At 48.1% G+C, this 14,853-nt stretch overlaps 3 protein-coding genes across 3 annotated transcripts; 2 read left to right on the forward strand and 1 right to left on the reverse strand.

The window, feature by feature from the left end:
- Positions 1 to 1,308: 1,308 nt before the first annotated feature.
- Positions 1,309 to 3,534, forward strand: PV06_07966 (uncharacterized protein; the record flags this gene model as incomplete). Its single annotated transcript, XM_016409255.1, has 3 exons — positions 1,309 to 2,222; positions 2,275 to 2,558; positions 2,606 to 3,534. 3 exons carry the CDS (start codon positions 1,309 to 1,311, stop codon positions 3,532 to 3,534), a joined length of 2,127 nt encoding a protein of 708 aa, XP_016261009.1.
- Positions 3,535 to 4,194: 660 nt separating this feature from the next.
- Positions 4,195 to 8,468, forward strand: PV06_07967 (uncharacterized protein; the record flags this gene model as incomplete). The annotated part of the gene is made up of 8 exons (XM_016409256.1): positions 4,195 to 4,370; positions 4,419 to 5,469; positions 5,518 to 6,211; positions 6,258 to 6,688; positions 6,740 to 7,133; positions 7,185 to 7,426; positions 7,479 to 8,157; positions 8,218 to 8,468. 8 exons carry the CDS (start codon positions 4,195 to 4,197, stop codon positions 8,466 to 8,468), a joined length of 3,918 nt encoding a protein of 1,305 aa, XP_016261010.1.
- A 1,517-nt stretch (positions 8,469 to 9,985) lies between these two features.
- On the reverse strand, positions 9,986 to 10,357 carry PV06_07968 (uncharacterized protein; the record flags this gene model as incomplete). Its single annotated transcript, XM_016409257.1, has 1 exon — positions 9,986 to 10,357. The coding sequence occupies one exon, from the start codon at positions 10,355 to 10,357 to the stop codon at positions 9,986 to 9,988; it is 372 nt and encodes a 123-aa protein (XP_016261011.1).
- Positions 10,358 to 14,853: the final 4,496 nt, after the last annotated feature.

Consider the following 14,853-nt stretch of genomic DNA (forward strand, 5'->3'; position numbering starts at 1 on the left):
GGATTATTAATGCCAGTCGCAATCGGACCAGTCATTGGTGGAGTTCTGGCAGGAAAACTTGGATGGAATGCTGTATTCTGGTTCCTCACAATATATGGGGGTGTCTGTCTGACCATTGTGGCTCTCATCTTGCCTGAAACATTAAGGTCGATTGCAGGAAATGGGTCCCTCAAAGTCAAGGGCATTTCGCAGTCACTCCTCGGGGCGTACCAGCGTGCGAGATACCTACGGTCCCGGCCGCAGTCTTCAGAGCCACAGAAAGACGACGCTCCACGCAGAATCGTTGATCTGTGGGGTCCGGTACGAATTCTCTTCCACCTGAAGACATTCGCTGCAGTTTTACTCGTTGCAGTGCATTATACAGTATGGCAGAGTGTTCTCACTGCACTATCGACGATCGTGAGAGACAAGTACCATACCACTGAAACCCAGATTGGATTGATCTTTCTGGCGAACGGCATCGGATCGATCGTTGGTACACTCTCGATCGGCAGGCTCCTCGATCGTGACTACCAGAAGATGACACGAAAATATGCTGGGAATGAGGAAGATCTACCAATTGAAAAGGCTCGTCTGAGGACGGCTTGGATATGGAGTGCGCTGGAGTGTATCTCTGTGTTGGTCTTTGGATGGACAGTCGATCAAGGTGTTCACATCTCCGTTCCGATAATCAGTCTCTTCTTGCTGGGCTGGGCCGCAATTTCGATACAGAGCTCTGTCTCAACATACCTAGTAGACATTCACCACAGCCAAAGCGCATCTGCATCGGCGTCCCTCAACCTTTTGCGCTGTCTGATGGGGGCTGGAGGCTCAGCAGTCGTTGGTCCACTCATCGCCAAAATTCGTGTTGGCTGGACATTTACGCTGATGACAGGAGTGATGGTATTGTTAAGCGCTGGTATCCTGGTGCCAATGATGTTCGGCGTTGATTTTCGTCGGCGACGTCACACTGAAGCAGGGATTCAAGAACTTGTCGCTTGAAACCAAAGGTCTGTAGTTTGGGGCAGAAGAACAAGGGGACTGTAATTGAGTTCGACGCCGACCCGTAAGAGGTTGATGGTACATAGGTAGATTCACTATCTTTGAGTAACAAATCGGTGATTCATGAAATGGAAAACTTGCGAGTCATGCAATATTGATTCGGACCGGCCGAAGTTTTCTCCGAAACCATATTACGGCAACAATGATCATCGCCATTTCTACGGCGTTAACAAAACCTCCCATCACAAATTATTATGCCCTTCTCGTCGGCACAAGAACCCTAGACGACAACTAAAGCAATTCGCAGATCGCGGAATTATAAACACGATGAGCCCTACCGATGATCCAGGATCTCATAGCGCTGGTAGCGATGATAGTGATGATGGCGAACAGCAACACGAGACATCCCCGCAAAATGCCAAAAAACCGAGATCCAGTAGAGCCTGTGTGGCTTGTCGACGTATGAAAACACGATGCGAAATTGATGAGGCTCTGGGAACAGCATGTAAACTATGTATCCGAGCCCGAAGACAATGTATTATGCAAACTCTTCCTCGGCGAAGAAAGCGGAAGACCACAGAGAGGGTGGCTGATTTAGAGCGAAAAATCAACACTCTAACCGCACTCCTCGCTTCTAACGAATCTGTCCACTCTGGTGACCCATCTCCGGGCTCTGGCGGCGAGAGCATTTCTAGTCGCCACAAAAGCCAGGATCCAGAGCAGACAGCAGACAATTCCCAGACACTCATTGGAAAAGCTCTAAGTCGGGGACTATTGGATTGGCCAACTGCCTGCAAAGCATTCGATCGTTACCGAAAGGAAATGTGCCTTTATTTCCCTTTCGTAGTGTTCCCTGCTACGACTGATGCAAGCATGGTGAAAGAGCAACAGCCACTCCTGTTCTTCGCTATTTGTACCGTTGCAATGGCGACAATGCGTGGACCGGTCAATCCGGAACTGTGGGACATGCTCACCAGAGACCTAGCCTTACGCATCATGTACCGAGCCGAGAGATCCCTCGAACTAGTTCAAGTTCTTCTCATCCATATTTCATGGTACACGCGGGGCAAGGAAATGCGAGAACTGAACTTCAATCAGATGATACACATCGCTTGTGCAATGGGTTTGGACATTGGACTTGGGAGAAGATCGCACAAGTCTGTCCAGTCTGATGACCCTCACCGACTTGAGTCGCTGGCAGGAAGACGAGCGTGGCTGGGCTGTTATTATATGGGCACAAAGTAAAGTTTCTGATCCTGACCTTTGAAAATGCCCCTGCTAATTATCATGTAGCATTGCCATGTCTCTTCGTCATCCGGCCGCCATCCGTTGGTCTGTGTACATCGAAGAATGTCTCGACGTCCTCTCCTCCGCGCCTAGTGCATTACCGAGCGACCGATGGCTTTGCGATTTGATTAGAATCCAGCATATAGCGGAAGATGCATCAATGGTATTCTCTATGGACGATCCAGGATCAGTCATAAGCTTTAGGGATGTGAAGACTCAATATCATATCGGAGGCTTCCATCAACAACTGGAACAGTGGCGCCGACATGCTCATAGCAATCTCCATCAAGGTATGTCCTTTCGTCAATGTGAATCTGTTTACTAAAGTGCAAACCAGGCTTTGTGCGCCACATCGAAGCTACGACAACTTTGTATGTCAATGAGGTCGCCATCCATTCGGAACATAACATCGACGAATTACGATCACCTCTCCGGCCGCCGGCACAAAACGAAGCATTGAGTCATGATTATAATGCTACATCTTCGACTGAGTCGCAATTTGCTCCAGCTCGCATCGAGTGCCTATTTACCTGTCTCTCCGCTATTCATAACTGCTTTGATGCCTTGCTATCCATGGATATATCAACCTTGGCCACCTTACCCAATTTTTTCCTTGTTCGGACTGGTTACGCTGCTAGAGCGCTTCGGAAATTGCTCAGTATCTGTGAGAATCAAGCAGCCCTGACAGGCCAGTTCCAGATCAACGTGAAGGACTTAAAGTTCGAGGAATATATGACCTCACTCATTCATCTCCTCGCAAGGATTCATGAAGAGACAAACGCTCACGTGGCTCGCGCATTTTGCTTGGTTATTACGCAAATAAAACAACACGGCCTTAAGTCACTAAAGCCGTCAATATTTACTGATTGTACTGCAAAGCTACCCCAGATCGACGCACAACTCGAGAAAGAAGGGTTCCAGGGTTCAGGTTTCGGACCAAGCACCACAGGACCACCCAAAGTAGCAACTACGGCTAGCGCCATCTCTGGGAAGCAGATGCCTTCGATATCAGAGGTTTCTTATGGGGCCGTGAGTGCTCCTCCCCAGATGCCACTTGAGCTGCAAAGTTCAAGCTGGCTTGACAGCACTGCCACTGGAGGCAGTCTGCCCCTGTGGCAGGCCGGGTCTTTCGATGCTGGAATGACAGGGGACGACTTGCAATGGTTCGAACAGGACTTCCCATTTGATGACATCGAAATGTATCCCATTGAGGATCCAAACTATGCCGTCGAAAACTCCACGTTTCACCAGACATACCCATCTTGACGTGTTTCCCGGGCTACGGACCACGACTCCGCAGTTGAATGTACACTATCCTGGGATTTACTCGCCCTTTCATCCAAGACCAAAAAATTGCAGCCTACCACCATCAAGCAACTGCCGCGCTAGCGTAGTAACCTAAGAAGGCAATGTCGTACACTTGGGTGTTGACACAAGTAACCGGAGATACGACTGGCTGGTTCACCAAATTCTTTGCGACCTGCCTCCAGTGCATATGACGACAGGACAACTTAAGCATTACGGTGACTGTCCACCGCTTTCTGGCGAGAAAAGATTAATTGCTGAGAATTATGCCGCTCCAGGGGCATCTCAGCCACGTACAATCAAGTTGCAAGTGAATTGCTTCCAAGCGAAAATATCATTCACTCAAACTGGAAGCCAGTTGATGATGGCTGGAATGACCAATCTAGAATTGGGCTCAGAGAGCCCTTTGAACGCAGCATGAATGCCTAAGACACTAGGAGTCACTGACTGGTCATCCTCTCTTCACTTTACCTCTGTCACTTCACTTGAATTTTCATTTCTCCGTCCACCTTCGAGTCCTTTCTCTTCTTCTCAGACGACGCGTTCTCAAACAACGGATCTCCCAATCAGACCATCTTGAGCTTGTCTGCCCTTTACCTTGCTGAGGCTGAGTTGACCAGTATGGCTCCGCCGTCCTCGAGCCCTCTCCAAGACAGAGCGTCTGACGACGAAGAACTTGACACAAGTGATAATGATCCTTACACGCTGAAGAAAGGTCAAATATCATTAGGTCTGAGCACGAGGTACAGTCCCACGTGGACACCTGAACATGCATTCAGAGAGCTTTATCAAAACTGGTATACTCTAACACCTCTCTCATCATCATTTCCACTAATATCAATCAGGAAAGATGGTATCCTCTCTTCCTTCAAACTGGATATCAATCTCTTTAAACCTGTCATCACAGAGGATGATTTATCCATCGACATCACTGTTCATGCCCATCTACCAACAAGAGTCGCGCCAGCACGGAACCAACCTTCACAACTACTCGGGTATATCACATTCAAGAAAAAGACAGGACTTCTTGAAATGAGCAATTTCCAGGCGAAGCTAGAAAGAGAACATCTCGATCTTGGAGAAAGCAGTAAAAGGGACGATGAAAACCTTGCAGGCTTTCACGGTGAAGGCTTTAAACTCGCTGCATTGGTCATGGTCCGAAATGGCTATGGAATGAAATTCGAGTCGAATTCTTTCTACTGGAATTTCGTACTACGCGGACAGAATGGGCATGAAATCTTACACTGCAGTCTCAATCCGAGATCACTTGAAATGCTACGCAGAGAGAAAGCACGTTTTGCGACACTGAAAGGTTCATCATCTTCTTTCCGTCGTTCTCTATCGCCGAATATTTGGGAAGATACTACTGTGAAGGTGGGGGCTCTCAAGAATAATCGCTCCGCAATTAGTTTGACAGATTTTCGTAAGTGGTTGACAGTCACTCTTGACCTGCAGAAATTTGGGGAGAATGACATTCTACGCGTTCGGTCTGGAGACCTGATCCTCGCTGGAGCTTACATAGGTGCAATCTACCTGAAGGGCTTGAAAGTTGAGGAGAATCGGTCCAGTTCTGCATACTATCGATTTGGCTACAATTTCCACCATGGGAAAATAAACCGAGACCGAGAGAAAATGATGGATCGACACGAGGAAGCACAAATGGTTGCAGCAATCTGGCAAGAGGCTATGTGCCTGAACGGATGGAGCAACGCAGTCGCAGACCACTATTTCCATCTGTTACAAGATGATGGTAATCCGGGCGACACCTTTTCAGCCAGCAAAACCGTTTCGAGACTTACAATGGGCAAACTATGGGACTACATGAGAATAACGTTCCCCGACTCCTTTTTCTTCTCCTCGGATGAAGATAGCACTACCTCAAATGCTATGACCCAGGTATGGAATTTGCCCGTCAGTTTCGAACGATGCTTACCACTCGTGCAGGATGCTATCATCGAAAAAGACCTTGGCAAGCGCCCTTATAAACTCAAGAGTGTCTTTTGGAAGCTTCTCAAAAAGTACTCGCTGGTCCGCACGCCACATGAAGAACGAGTCTTCCTCTTCTCTCACTCACCACCAGTGTCGATCCCAAACCATACGTTCAGTATTCAGGTCGATAGAGCACTCAGATGTGCTTTGAAATCAAGCGTAGCTTTGGAGCACATCAATATCCAGGTTGTGAAAGGTAGGTCCTTGAATATTGATGTGCTATTTCAAAGTACCGGCAGTCTCCTCAGAATCCATGATAAATGGCTTGCATCTTCTGAAGTCCACCAGAACAGGCAATGTAGCCTTTTTGAAGCCAAAAATGGCTGCTTGTCCTCCGAGGACATCTTCTTATGCGATCATGCAATCAACGACCTAATTGAAATGGTTGCTGGGGAGGTTCAGGGTCCATTGAAGCTCGAACACGGAGAATGTCAAGCCCTAAGGAGCACTATAGCAAAGAAGCTCCAGGAGATGCCCCGAGCGGTTCGTATGAAAGGCACAGGAAATCCTGATGAGCTCCTTGTTTCGTGGGCGGGAGCCCAGAGCCGCGCGTTCTCAGACAACTACGGCGAATACATTGATTATTCCGTCATTTTGCACAAGACAAGTTCATGTGAGGCGAAGAAGAATGCTCTGATTAGCGATACTAGTGAGTTCTGTGATCATGACCAGGTTTGTGTACTGACCCTTCTTAGGAGCAGGACATATTGTTGACTTATTCTCTGGTGCTGCGCAACCTGCTGATCCCTGTGGATGCCCGCGTCAAACCATTCCTGGAAACATATTTCACGCCCTTTTTCGAGGACTTGACACTCGCGAGACTTATTTCCCGATGGTGTCCCGTCTGAATGCTATGGCATTCTACGCCTCTCCACCAGCAGCCATTCAACCTGCCCAGGCAGCCGTTCGATCCTCTCGAAAAGCTATTCAACCTACCCAAGCAACTGTTCAACCGGCCCAAGGAGCTGTTCAATCTGCCCCAGCAGTAGTTCAACCAGCCCACATGACAGTCCAATCTGCCCAAGTAGATAGGCATGCCGAAGATTGTCGGTCTTGGGAAACATGGAACACCGAGCACCTTCCTCAGCTTTACGGAACCTTCGTTGAATGCCGTGAGGCAAAAAACGTACGCCCTGTTCCTATAGAGCGATCAAAATCCAGAGCTAATCTGAAGCAGTTCGATGCGACAAGTCTTAATAGCCTTGAATGTGAGCACTTGGACTATACCTTTGAGAACAACGAAAACGCCCTGGTTCTCATTGAACAGCACGATTCTCGTCGCTACGTCCTTTTGATACATGACATTCTCAGATATGGAATCGACGACAATGCTGTGTACCGCCTTGTGGGCACCAAGTATTCCTTTCTCGCAGACATTGGTGTCTTCAATAAGATGAGAGGGTCTAGTGAAACAATTGGCAACAAGGAGCTCATTCTACATTTTGAAGATTTCAGTCTGATGGGAACGCCAATCGACGCCGAGATGATTGACGTTGCAGACATCGCCTTAGTCCATGCATCTGACGAAGCAGCCATCAAGTTTATCGCTCCTTCGCCCATGAATGAAGACAGTAAGTCTCGCTAATCGTGTTTCTCTGCAAAACTTCTAACACAATCGAAAGACTCTGGGTTCTTCTGCCGATATGCAATTCAAGCTTCACAAGACCCAAGTGGCACGTACCTTACATCTTTGGCGCCTCATCTCATCAGATGGAAAGGTCGCAAGTTCACAACTACGTCGCTATCACCGTTGGTTTTTGACTTATCGCCAAATGTCCTCGGGACCTCGGAGGGCTTCGCGCAAGCCAATTTCTCAATTCGAGCAGCTCTAGGCTTCGACAATGTCAAGGACGCCACATGGAAGGTATTTATATTGTTCAATTTACAGCAATCTCTCAAAATGCTAACTTTATCAGATTCGTCATAACAACAGTCAAGTCTTTGATGGCATACCTACTGATATTTTGAGAGATTTCCAAATGTCTCGACTGCAGGATATCACTTTGTCGCAGCCAGTCCCTCCTAAAGTTGCTCTCATTTCAAGCGGATCAGAATATTTCAGGTTGAACCGTCTGAATGAAGCTCTTCCCACGATCGAGGAGTTTTTGAAGCCTCTGACAGATATTAGAGGTGTCGCACACGCTCTCGAGCCTGATTTCTACGTTATGCTACTCTCACCAGCCGTTTTACATCGTAACGCTGTATCAACGTTCTCGGCCACGATTCTGGAGCTGTTGGAGAAGAGAATGTCTGTGCATCTCAGACTTTTCTCACTCAAAGACCTAGGTCTCCCCCAGTCCAGGAACATCTTGGTTGTTACAGCAGGTCCCTTTTCGAATGCCTTGTCAAATATCCGTTGGCGTTCGGAAGACGACGCTCGCTTGTCTATGGCTGACGTACTGCGAGATCTTTCTTTCGAAAATCCACGTAGCATCCACGGCGGTGATGTTGGTCTTGTGTGCTCTCGAATTGGGGAACCCGGGTACATCTTCAATCATAATACCGGACGACATCCATCCGGAGATGATCCGAGTGTTATTGAGCCCGACTCGGATATCGCTCTTCATCTTGGGCGTCAATCATGGATACATCCAGGTAAGTCGGATCCATCTTGATGTCTTTGTATGGAAGCTAATCATGACTTGATCAATACAGACCGCAGAGATCGTCTGACTGTCCGAGAACTTGCACGCATCCAAGGATTCCCCGACGACTTTGTGTTTTTCGGGTCAGAAGACTTGCAATATGAGACTGTGTGCCGAGCTGTACCACCAATCGTCGCGAAGAAGGTGGCTCAAACGATTCGTCGGGTCATTGAGAGATACACACAAGTGGGAAGGGTGAAGCTCGGACAGATGCCTCGAGGTAATAAACGGGCCAAGCTTAATGACGATCAAAAGGAGTGATGTGGACGTGGGACGTACAAAGACTACGATGCGTCGGCGAACGCGACTCGAGAATCGATCGGTGCCGAGAAAGGAGGCAGGGTGATATCAGTGTATGACTGGAACAAAAAAACATTACACCTCCCTTGTAGGAAGGCCTTGGTCCAGCTAAATAGCCTTGCGGGTATGATTTTTTGGAGGGCATCATGATGAAAAGCAAAAGCCACAGGATAGAAAGTCGGCTGGAAATCCAGTTACAGGACTCGAGTCACTCCACCTCATTGTAACAAATAGATCAATCACTTGCGGCTCTTGCCTCACGATTTCATCCCCTCAAAAGTTATTAATTTGCCGCACTGTTCTGTGTGATCCCGTTGTTTTTGAATCAGTGCTCGATCGAATACTTACCTACTTGGCTATCTAGGTATGGGGACAGTGTGGAGAAATCACACTTGATCACTGACAAAAGGGTCATCAACTCCTACTCTCTTCCCGCCCGAAGACGGCACGAAGTATAAGAGAATAAATCCCGATACCGCCAAAGTGTTCAGGGACACACCTTCTAGCTAGACAAGGGGGGTGATGAGTACGTGTCACGTCACACGGGCAAGACGCAGTGCCACTGGTAGTGTAGTGCAACTCGGCGTCTTACTTGGGTTGGTTATACCTGAAATAGTGGTGGCCTGTCTTTCAAGACGTCGCCGACCCGTCGCAACACCTGTGATATTTCCCCGTCCTTCTTCTTTTCTTCTTTTCTTCTTCTTCTTCATATCCTCCCAAAGTTTCATCTTCTCCTTTCTCGCACGCGACATTTTGTCAGTGTGACAATAAGCGTGACAGCACATATCGTTCAGCAAAGGGATCGGCTTTGAAAGGACAAATCTTTTACTGGACGAGTGTATCTGACCATGACCCCAAGGAACCCAAGGATCTTGTGTGGGGGGTCGTGAACTAGTTTTTCGCGGGGCCCGCGCGAATTGAATCCCCAGAGAGACCAGAAATGTCAGGACCTCGGGACATTTTATCGTTTCTTTGTGTGACAGGTCGAGGGACATTCCTCCGGTGCGGAGTTGGAGTGGTTGAATGATGTGACAGATGTGTACAATACACGCAAGAACCGCTTCAACAGGTTACTCGGGCACCTACAGAAGACAAAACATTTTGTGACCACATGAAATTCATTTGGGGGTGGGTTTACTCAGTAGGAACTTGACAAGTGCCATCTGACTGACCTTGCCGACTATTGTATGAGAACTATGAGACCGTCCCCCTTGTCTCTGCCCCCCCCCTCTCCCTCCTCCACAAAACAATCCAGGAGATACGTACTGAAGTACATGTGCTGGATCAAGAAACCCCCCACTTGATCCGACATTCATCTTCTTTGGTTTCCGTTTCCGTCTCCGTTTCCGTCTCCGCATGTCTCCAAGTCAGAAGAATAAGTCCGATCTCTTTCGCCTGATCTGCGACTTCGTCCCGAAAACCCCACATTCATGCATGCATGCATGCTTTCCCGTTCTCTAGCGCGTTTCCGTTCCTTGCTAGAGAGATAACGTTTCCATTTCCGTAGCACGTACGTTTCCCTTTTCCCATTGACCCGAGAACACTATGGGCTTTCCTTTCGTAGCTTTCCCGCTGCTGCCTGACATACACGCGTACCAACAAACTGGTGACAGAGTCCCGAGAAAAACAAAACGGTTGGCCATGGGCAAAACAAAAGAGACAGGAAAAACCTGGGCGGGCTGTGCTTGTTTTTTTGTCGTCAACATTTCGGACCACGAAAGCAATAAGGAATCCTCATTCCGCAAGGTCGACGACGTGTGTAGGTTTTGTGTGTGCTGGTAGCTGCCTCCGATCGGCAGTGGTGCAAATGGAAAAGAGACAAAAAAATTATCGCCATCAAGGAGGACCATCAAGGAAAATGGCTGGCGCTGGTATCCATCAAACTCGTTTCGTAGTCGTGCATGTAATAAGACATTGGTGGCGTGAATCGAAAAAAAACAACAAAAAATGACATCGACGACCCTACCATGAGCAGGTAGAGGGCACGTCCTTGTAAGGAAATTCGTAAAGATGGGATGCTGAAAGACAGATTCGTACGAATATCGTCATCTTTAATGACCCAATCTCAAAAATTCGGTGACCTTGACATCGTCAACGGGTGAGGCGACCGTGGTCTTATTGGTGACGGGGACGGTAGGCTCCTCGGCAGCATTGGAATCGGCGCTCGCGGTAGAGCTGGATCGGCGAGTCTTTTGCAGTGCGGGAATGATTGACTCGACCTCGGTGGTGGTCTCGAGAACGGCCGCGCGGTGGGCGATGGGAATGAGTTGGAGGAAGTTGTTATTGTTGACTGGGCTAGACATCTTGCTTGGTTGTAGTAGAGAAAATGTATTGCTTAGTAGATGATGGTCCGGATGGTTTTGGAAAGTGAGGGGCACAGAGAGGGTCGCCGAGGTTGAGTAGGTATATGTATGAGTTGGGAACGAGCTCGGACGTTTCTTCTTCCTTGTATATTGAATGACGCAAGGGCCAGGCGATTTATTGATGGGCTCTCGGTTGTACGGAGATCACGAGAGGTGTCTGTAAGCAGATATTTTGGTCTTGGTTTGTGCCCGGTTGTTTGAAGCCTATGAGTTGGTTCGGTGCTGCTGACCGAGGAGATTGGGAATGGAAGAGAGGAGTTTCAAAAAGGTCCGAGACGGAAATGGGGTGTAAGAAAACGGAGGATGGATTTGAATACGAGGACAGGCTGGAAAAGTCTCTCAGTGAAGGTTTGTGCAACATACTTATAGACCTTTTGACTTGTGAGCCTCTTGAGAAGCCGAGGGGGGAAACGCGATGGTTTAGTCTCGACTGGGCCCAAGTCAGCACGCCCCGTTGTCGTCAACTGGGATGTCGATGGTGCGACGGCGAATGGAATCCGTGTTGATCCCGGAGCAACCCGGTAATACGAGGCGTGAGTCTTGGACATGGTTCGGAAACATGGTCATGGCTGCCTCGAGATACTGGAGATATGGTCCGTCAGTGGAGAGAAGCTGGAATGCCCGTGTCAGGCCGCAGCTAACATCGGTTAGTGTGGCATGATTATCAAGACATCCCTGACATGTCTCTCATACGATGATGACGATGTTCGGTTCTTCCTGCAATTATAACTCGTATCAACTGCCTTGTAATCATGTGCTGAGAATATTGTTGCTTTCGAGGGCCTAGACCCTCAACTTGTGCAACTGTAGTGTTGTGGGACGTGGCCATCACTCAATGCGGGACAATAGAAGTCCGTAAAGAGGAGGACTGATAACGACGCTTGGTAATCGCCGGTGACGCCATGGCCCTGCCTGATGGACTGTACGAGTACTTCCTTGAGTAGTTGTAAATTAGTGCCCGTAGAGTACGGGGGTATCTAGACGGAGTGTTTTTCGGGTTGTTCTGGAATCTCCGTGATTTTGTCGTGTTTCGGAGGGTTGAACCACTTCGGACTCCCGGCCTCGGAGTTTGGATTATCGTTGCCTTGTCGTCGATATCTTCGCCATTGGTTCATTGCGCATTGCGAAAGGTAAAAGGCTAGAGCCATTTGTTACCCCTACAGCATCAAGGGACATTTGACATCTCGGTGCATGCTTTCGTATCTGACAGTGTTGTCGCATACAGATCGGCTATGGCTCATCCGTATCCACGATACTTGTGTTGATCGGGCTGTTGAATACCTCCAAACATTTCTGTTTGCAGAGTACCGCAGGCAATCTTCTCAAGCTGCTACCTTTTGGCGCCTTTCGCAGATTGTGACGAATTGAGAAGAGATGTATGAGACTGCCGAACAGTCTTTCTAACTTTGTGTAAACATCTTAACCAAATAAAGTCTTGGCAAGAGATATAAGAATAAATCTACCTGGTAATAACGAAGAGCCCTTATTTCCAAGTGCTATTACGATAATTCCATCGCTGATCTTGTGGACAGCTCGCAGTAGAGTAAGTACTTACATTCGTCTGCCCGTCTCCATTTTGCATAGGTGTGGTAGCCCTTTGATTCCGCACCACTACCTATTGGAAGGCATTTCACTGGTTTTCTACTTGAGGGTCGAATGAGAATGTTTGCCGGCGAAAAGTCGTATCAGGAGACGCAGATAAGCAGCGTTTCTGAAGCCACACGAATTCTCCTCATATGCCTCTTTGCGTGAGGGCGTCTCGACTATTAGCACTAACGGCAATGACGCATCACACTGGCTGTGACCCCTCTGCGCCCGATTTCTTCGGCATTTACTCGTGCCTCCTTCGACTGTCATCTAGTGTCAATTATACTTGTAGGTTACCTTACCATTTAGAGATAACTGGCGGAGAGTCATATTCTGAAGAAATTAACAACCGGTCGCAGGTAGGAACCGCATAGAGTGCTGCGCAATCCCGATTTGGATGGTTTAAGCTGGCATGAGCGAGAGTGTGACAGCCTGCATAACCGTTGACCATCGACTCGACAACAGCACGACATGTTATCGCCTTGAGGTTAGCAATGAGAAAGAGGGCCACTGCACAGAAAAGAGGAATGCACCACTTCGCCGACACGGGCCTCATCGGGAAGTCCGATAAGGATTCCAGCTGTCGTTATGAGCAGTTTTGTCAAAAGGGGTTAATTTGAGTGATACAGGGAGGGGTAAGGCACTGTTGCACGACGCAGCACCACATTCACTCGTGTACGCATATTTTCGTCGCCGTCGATACTGACCTTTAGGCGCAGCCTACTCGAAAGATGTATTGTTACCCAATTATCCTAGCTTAAGTCAACTGCCGACGGTTGCTTTTGGTACTTCTTGGAGCAAATGTATGCTCTGCGTAAGCCATCACCTTACGAATGACTGTTTTCCTAGACGCTAACTAGCTTATACCATTTCGATTCGCGATCCATCGGTATCGGCTAGCTTTTGGTCACTAGGATATACAGAACGGATAAGAGGTTAACAAGAGCTAAGTTTCGAAATGCTCCTAGTTACCCTGATTACCCTCCGTCTTTCTTGAGTTAAATTGAAGTTTGACTTAATCTCGTCGTGTCACTCCGTCAAATCAGCCTGGTCAACGAAGTAAAACACATCTTGGAGATTCGACAATCTATAGCATTACAGAGATCTCGGGTTCCTTAATCTATTGGAAGGACTCTCCTCGAACTGCAAAGCCTCTATTTCAAAGCAGGCCCATGGTGGGTAGAATTGATGGTAATGTTCATAACCGGCTTTTTTATGTTTTTACGAGGACTTGGAGGATGCTCCCTCCGTACGGTCACTCAGGATACCAGGCTCGACTTGTGGACTGTTCCAAGATACTCGGCGCTACCCAAAGTCAGAAAAACTCCGAGTGGACAAGCGAATATCAAAATGCCCCTCTCAGCCACGTTGAGTACCGAGTCCATCTATTTGGACCAGCATTATTATGGCGTCAATGAAATTATGCTGCCTCTTGATCTGTGAAGAATCAAACTTTGATAAGCGCGATGGTTCGCGCGTTTCATCAACAAACCCCTGCAGGGCCAAGTCTATCCTCGAACAACTTACAAGAGACACACTGGTGCACAAAGGATGCTCACCACGAGTTTACGCAGGAATACTCAATGGGTCTCCCAACAATATTCAAAGGTCCTATATCGTCTCTTCTTTTTACAAGTAAAGGATTTATACGGATCAATCTGCACTCGGGGTATCTTGCTAGTAGGGTCCAGCTTCTTACCCATTGCCAAACCCCCCGCTCCACATGAGATCGGCTTGTTCCTTGAAACTCAATATAAACACCAAGTGGGATAGCGAGATTCGGTTCTTGGGCACTTCGGCTCACGGAACTGCAGAAAAGATGCGAGTGTTTGCCACGAGGCTTTCCCTCGAGAACCCCTGCTTTCGCTGCGACCTCGCATCGGACAACTGCGTCAGATATGGCTTCCGGCTCGCTTTCATGGAACCCTGTCATTAAGCCGTCGAGAACGCAACATGGAGCGCTAACCTCATGGCGGAAAGCGAGGACCAGGTGAACAACAAGGACATGTACCCCGTTTCTGCCCCTTGATAATTTGTTACTTGTCTCCTATGCACCTGTCGCCCTTCAACAAATTTGGCAGTCCAAAAGCCCACAACATGGCAACTCTGAGCCGCAGGGTACTGGGATGCCGGAGATGTAGTTCTTGTCTTGTCCTGAAACAACGAATGCGGACCTAGCATGGGCAAGCCATCTGGTCAACTTGCAAAGGAGAACTCGGACTGCCCGACGACTCGTACGGCTGGGACTATCCTATAAAAGCAGACGTTTCATCAGACATGGTGAACTTTGTGGGATCAATCAAATTTGACATCCTTTATTTGCTGGCACTTTTCTTCCTTCTGTCATTCGTTTTTAAAGCGCACCCAGAGACTCCCTTTTACGTTCTTTTTCAACA

This window comes from Exophiala oligosperma (genome assembly GCF_000835515.1).
Source record: "Exophiala oligosperma strain CBS 72588 unplaced genomic scaffold supercont1.7, whole genome shotgun sequence".
NCBI lineage: Eukaryota > Fungi > Ascomycota > Eurotiomycetes > Chaetothyriales > Herpotrichiellaceae > Exophiala > Exophiala oligosperma.